Raw genomic sequence first — 6,000 nt, 5'->3', positions numbered from 1 at the left:
AACTTCATGGAATTAGCGCTAATGACTTCAATAATGAAAAAAATCGGAAATAAAGTGCAAGGTAGCTATCGGGGGGAATAGATGCAATGGGCCTTGACTGTGTCACAACTTTCAGTCCGAGAGTGGGTATTATCAGATGCGTTGTTAGGGATGAGAAAGCCGAGGCTTACAAAGGTGACCTAAGTTGCCCACCGGCCCCCAGCGAGCTTGCGCTTTCGGTCCGTGGACTCCAGAGACAGTGCTCTTTCCGGACCCGGGGTTGGGCGGGATTGCCGTGTAGAAGGCTAAGCTAGCGTGCCCTCTCCTGGCCTCCTCCAGCTTGGGCCCAGCCTGCGGGAGCCGACTCCGGGTCCCCGCGCCCTCCCTCTGCCTCCTCCCCTGCCAGCCTCCTCGCCGGCCCCCCGCCAGTCCCTGCCGGGTGGAGGAGGCGCGCCGGCAACGCCGCGTCCTAATCAATGGGCCGGGCGGCTTAGCGCGCGCGGCCACCTGGTCCGAGGAGGAGCAGTCCCGGGGCCCGCCGCAGGTCGGGTGGCTCAGCCATGGCTCCCCGGGGCGCAGCGGCCAGCCGGAGCCCGGGACCCTGCGCGGGGCGCTGAGCTCCAGAGCGGGCAGAGGGCACGGGCAGGCGGACGTCTGGGCGCCCTCGGGGAACGTGCGGGCACCATGCGTCCCCACCTGTCGCCGCCGCTGCAGCAGCTACTACTGCCGGTGCTGCTCGCCTGCGCCGCGCGCTCGGTGAGTACTGCGCCCTTCTGCAGGCTGGGGGCCCGAGGGAGCGACAGTCTCGCCCTTTCTCCGGCCTCGGGCAGGATGCAGGTGCAGAGGGACTAGCAGATCTTCCCATGAGGAATAGGGACTCTTCCCTCCCAATCCTCCCAACATTAATCTCTCCCAGCTCTTCTCCGGAGGGACCCTTTCCCAAAGAAAAACATCGTGCGCGCCAGACGAAGGCAGCTCTAAGATGAATCCCTGTGCCCACCACCGACCCCTTCCTCTGGTCTGGCTTCTGAAATTCTCCTAGACGGAAATTCTGGAGCCGCCCGTGGCAGTGCCTACTGTCCTGGGCGCTTTGCCTCCAATCTTTCCTTGAAACCTTGTAATCACCTTTCGAGGCTGATATTATCACCGTCACTTTACAGAGAAGGAAAGAAAAGGAAAGGAAAGGAGAGGAGAGGGGGAATAAAAATTCTTGCTGCAAGTCAGAAAAAGAGGATTGGAACCCACATCAGTATCAGTCTGCCCCCAAACCTTGACATTTTCACACTCACGGGCTGCGGATGGGAAAACCTGAGGGAGCTCTGGCAGGAGCTTCCGGGTCTGCGATGGGACCGCCTGCCACTCTCCCCACACCGTCTCGTGCGGGATGCGGCTCCCTAATGTCTGCGTGTCTGGTGGCTCCTGGGCGCTGCTGTTCCCCAAAGCCAGGTCCTGGCAAGGGGCTGGAGGAGGAAAATAATAATAATAATAATAATAATAATAATAATAATAATAATAGCGGCAGGATGGGTGGTTTGTTTTTCTTTCCAACAGAAATTCCTGGGAGTCCCGGGCCTCTCTGAGCTCCGGGATCTCTGATAAAGAGAGTGGCCCCACCCAGACCAGCAGAAAGGAAGGAATGGGGAGGGAGTGGGGGTTAGAGGTGGGGGCCAGATTCCAGAATCATCCCTTCCCACTAGCATTCCAAACTGGTCCCCAAGGCGTCTCTTCCAAGAAGCTCCCCAGGGAACGCGCTTGGGGACCCAACTGAGTCTCTGATCTCTGTCCTGGGCAAGTCTCATGGTGTCCAGCCTCCTTGTCTTCCCTTAGTCCCCTCTGGTTTGATTATAAGGAAAACCAATGCTCCCGGAGCCGACCAGAGTGTTGACACTCAGGAGACGCTCATTTTTCTGGTAGCCCCAAGACTTTCAGCAGCAGTAGTTGGGATGAGTGCAATTTGGAGCTTGCTTGGAGCTCCCTTGCCACCGTGGAGCCTCCTCTCTTCAGTGGCAGTGCTGGCCTTGCAAGATGCTAGAGCAACAGCATGCACTCATGAGTTTTGACTCCCAATTTGGAGAAATGCCAACTGGGATACTGGGGACAGTGCAAAGCCAGGTAGAGCCAGAAGGTGTGTTATTCCATGGCTGGGGGTGGGAGAGGCAATAGCTCCTTCCTTGGGACCCTCCCAGCCTCCTTCTTAAGTATTTGCAGTGACTCTGAGACTGTCGTAACTGGTACCTCGAGTGCAGGACTGAGGTTCAGCCTACATTTTTATCTCAAGGAAATCACTGGATTATCACAGGAATAAATGGAAGGGGAAAATGAGAGGCTTCACTTGGTTTAAGTCTTCAGTGTACCTTGGAAGGATGCTTCATTATGCTCTGGTCCCAATCCCTCATTTTAAAAATGAGCACACTGAGACTCTCAGAGAGAAGGGAGCTGCCCGAGATCAGCAAGTTAGTAGTAGAGCCGGGACTAGCAGCTCTACTCGCCCCACATACCCCACTTAACCTACTAAGGTTAGCACCCAGATCTCTTGATTCCCAACCATCCAGGGCTCTGTCTTTTATACTCCTTGTATTTCCTTTTTCTTTTTCTTTTTTTTTTTCTTTTGAGACAGAGTTTCACTCTTGTTGCCCAGGCTGGAGCGCAGTGGCGCGATCTTGGCTTACTGTAACCTCCGCCTCCCAGGTTCAAGGGATTCTCCTGCCTCAGCCTCCCAAGTAGCTGGGATTACAGGCATGTGCCACCATGCTCGGCCAATTTTTTGTATTTTTCGTAGAGATGGGATTTCTCCATGTTGGTCAGGCTGGTCTGAAACTCCTGACCTCAGGTGACCTGCCTGCCTCGGCTTCCCAAAGTGCTGCGATTAGAGGCATGAACCACCACGCCCAGCGGTCCCTTGTATTTTCAAATGTGCATTGCTGCCTTACATAATCACAAGATGGTTTCCTGTGTATAAGTCGTGGTCCTTGGGTTATTTTACGGCTTCTGTAGACCTTAGATCTCACACTTCTTGGCTGAGAACTCCTGTAATAAATAGGAGTGGAACTGACCTACTTTGGTTGGAATATTTCCCAGCCTCTGGAGCCCTGCTTTCCTTCTGTTTGACTCTGGGTGGTCAGACATTTGATTTTGAAATCTAAGTGTGTTCAAATAATTTTTTATTCATTTGAAGCTCCCCCTTGAGGGAGATTATAGGCATCTTCCTAATGGAAGGGGGTCAGTGAGGCCAAATTGCTTATTATCGCTCTCCCTCTACTCCATATAGGGAGGCGTCAGAAGTGACTCCTGTAAGTGAAACCCAAAAAGTGGCCGAATGGGGCAGTTTTCTGAGGCCTCCCTATAAGAAATTCTGATCACAGCCCCCTCTGCGGCCCCACCCCCATACATCTCATGAGAACTTTTACCTGGAACATTACTGTAATTATTTACTAACACATCTGTCCCCCAAACCCCAATACGCACACTTTGAACTTGAACATGGAGACTCATCTTGTTCATCTTTCATCCCTAGAGTCTGTCACAGTGTAAGAGGGAGCTCAGTGAGTGTTTGTTGAATGAATGCATGGATGACTGAATGAAATCATGCTGATGCAGCAACAAATAAGGAAGAATCACCTCTTGAAAGCACTCCTTACTTGCTAAATTGTACAGAAATGTTTCAGGCTGCAGAGAAAGAGTCACTCAAGGTAGGGCTTTTTAATCCATGACATTTGGCAAACTGCCAATTTGTTAACCTTAGTGAGTTAAGTGAGGTGTGTGGGGCTGGTTTTTCCTTCAAGCAGAGTTTCTTCACACCACTGACATTTGGAGCCAGATAATTCTCTCTTCTGAGAGCTGTCCTGTGCATTGTACAATGTCTAGCAGCATCATGGATCTCTGCCCTCTAGAAGCCCATGATCACTCCAAAGCTGTGACAACAGAAAATGTATCTCTAGACATGGCCAAATTTTTTCTGGGGGTAGGAAGGGCAAAATCGCCCCTGCTTGAGAACCGCCGCCTTAAAGGTTGTCATGTTTCAGGACAGATACACAGATAGGGCTAACAATAGGTATTCATTTCACATTGGGTTTGGGGCAGTGGGGTTGGTAATAGGGCATCTGAGTCAGAGGATGGAAACAGGTGTGCCTGATGAAAACCAGTTTCCAAACTGGACAAAGGACTTCTGTGGAGAATGTTTCCTTGATCTATTCCACCCTCCCTTCCCATCTTTTTCCCTCCTATCTCCATCCCTCCTCAGTTGATGGCTAAGAAATATAAAAATTCCAAGTACAGGCTCTGGCACATGGAAGCCTTCAGTACATGGTGGTCGCTGCCCTGTCCAGTCATGCATCTGGATCCAGAAGCTGACAAGCCCTGTGGCTGCACAGTGAGCAGAACCTTAGAAAGGCCTGCAAGCGTTGCCTGCAGAGCTGGTAATTACCCTGTTGCCCGGGCGGGAGTGCAATGGTGCGATTATGGCTCACTGCAGCCTTGAACTTCCTGGCTCAAGTGATCTTCCCACCTCAGCCTCCCAAGCAGCTGAAACTACAGACACCTGCCACCATCCCCATCTAATTTTTTAATTTTTTTAGAGATGGATCTCACCATGTCTCCCAGGTTGGTCCTGAACTCCTGGGCTCAAGTGATCCTCCTGCCTTAGACTCCCAAAGTGTTGGGATTATGGGTATGAGCCACCATGCCCAGCCTGGGAGCTGATTATTGATGACTTTTCAGAGGAGGATCACTGGGGATTTTTTTTGTGTACCTGGAAAAACACTTTCTAGTTTTCTGAAGAAGTATTTGTGGATTTCTTTTGAGATTTTTATTATCCCTGAAGTTAATAAGTGAAGGATGATGAAGGCTCCTTTAATTGACTGTTATTTTCTACCAGACACTCTGCTGAGTCCCTCCTAACACTAACACTCACTTCAACAGTTATTAGCCCCATGGTGCAGATGAGGAAACTGACACTTGGATAGATGTGAGGCCATTTGCTTAAGGCCACCCAGCTGGACATGGTGACATGAGACCTTAAACCTGGAACTTCTTTTTTGTTTTGTTTTCTTTTTTTTTTCCTTTGTTTTTCTTTTCTTTTTCTTTTTTTTTTTTTTTGAGACAGAGTCTCATCTCACTCTGTCACCTAGGCTGGAGTGCAGTGGCGAGATCTTGGCTCACTGCAACCTCCGTCTCCCAGGTTCAAGCGATTCTCCTGCCTCAGCCTCCTGAGTAGCTGGGACTACAGGCATGCACCACAATGTCCGGCTAATTTTTGTATTTTTTAGTAGAGATGGGGTTTCACCACATTGGCCAGGCTTGTCTTGAACTCCTGACCTCGTGATCCACCCACCTTGGCCTCCCAAAGTGCTGGGATTACAGGCGTGAGCCACCGCAGAGCTTCTTAACCAGCACATGCATCTGCTCCAAAAGAGAGGCCTGTTCCGGGTTTCTGGTGCCCAAGGAGCTGTCATAAAATTATCTCCCAAACTTCAAAATAGCATTAAGTTTCATTTAAACTAATCAATTTGTGAAACATAAAAAAAATACTGAGTTACACACAGCGTTTATTGAGGGGCCCAGAAATGAGCATGGGGTCACAAAATCCAACAGGAGGAGATACCCGTTCCCAAACTGTTTAGGGGAGTCCACTTAGGCGGAGCGCGGTGGCCCATGCGTGTAATCCCAGAACTTTGGGAGGCCGAGGCGGGTGGATCACCTGAGATCGGGAGTTTGAGACCAGTCTGAGACCAGTCTGACCAACATGGAGAAACCCTGTCTCTACTCAAAGTACAAAAAAATTAGCTGGGCGTGGTGGCGTATGCCTGTAATCTCAGCTACTCGGGAAGCTGAGGCAGGAGAATCGCTTGAACTTGGGAGGCGGAGGTTGCAGTCAGCTGAGATCATGCCATTGTACTCCAGTCTGGGCAGCAAGAGCAAAACTCCGTCTCAAAAAAAAAGGGGGAGTCCACCTGCTTTGGCATCATCACCCTTTGGAGTTCCCACAGAACTTCCCACCCTCACCCTGTCCTCATGATCCCCACC

General features: G+C 50.9%; 1 protein-coding gene across 1 annotated transcript in view; it reads left to right on the top strand.

Annotated features, from left to right (window-relative positions):
• Positions 1 to 399: 399 nt before the first annotated feature.
• SCTR (secretin receptor) overlaps positions 400 to 6,000 on the top strand; it is an 83,876-nt gene continuing 78,275 nt past the window's right edge. The window contains exon 1 of the mRNA XM_515761.8: positions 400 to 735. Coding sequence (XP_515761.3) covers positions 664 to 735 — 72 coding nt within the window. The 5' untranslated portion in view covers positions 400 to 663. The remainder of the gene's footprint in view (positions 736 to 6,000) is intronic.

Source organism: Pan troglodytes, chromosome 13, assembly GCF_028858775.2.
Source record: "Pan troglodytes isolate AG18354 chromosome 13, NHGRI_mPanTro3-v2.0_pri, whole genome shotgun sequence".
Taxonomy (NCBI): Eukaryota; Metazoa; Chordata; class Mammalia; order Primates; family Hominidae; genus Pan; species Pan troglodytes.
This window is presented reverse-complemented; position numbering and strand designations above follow the sequence as displayed.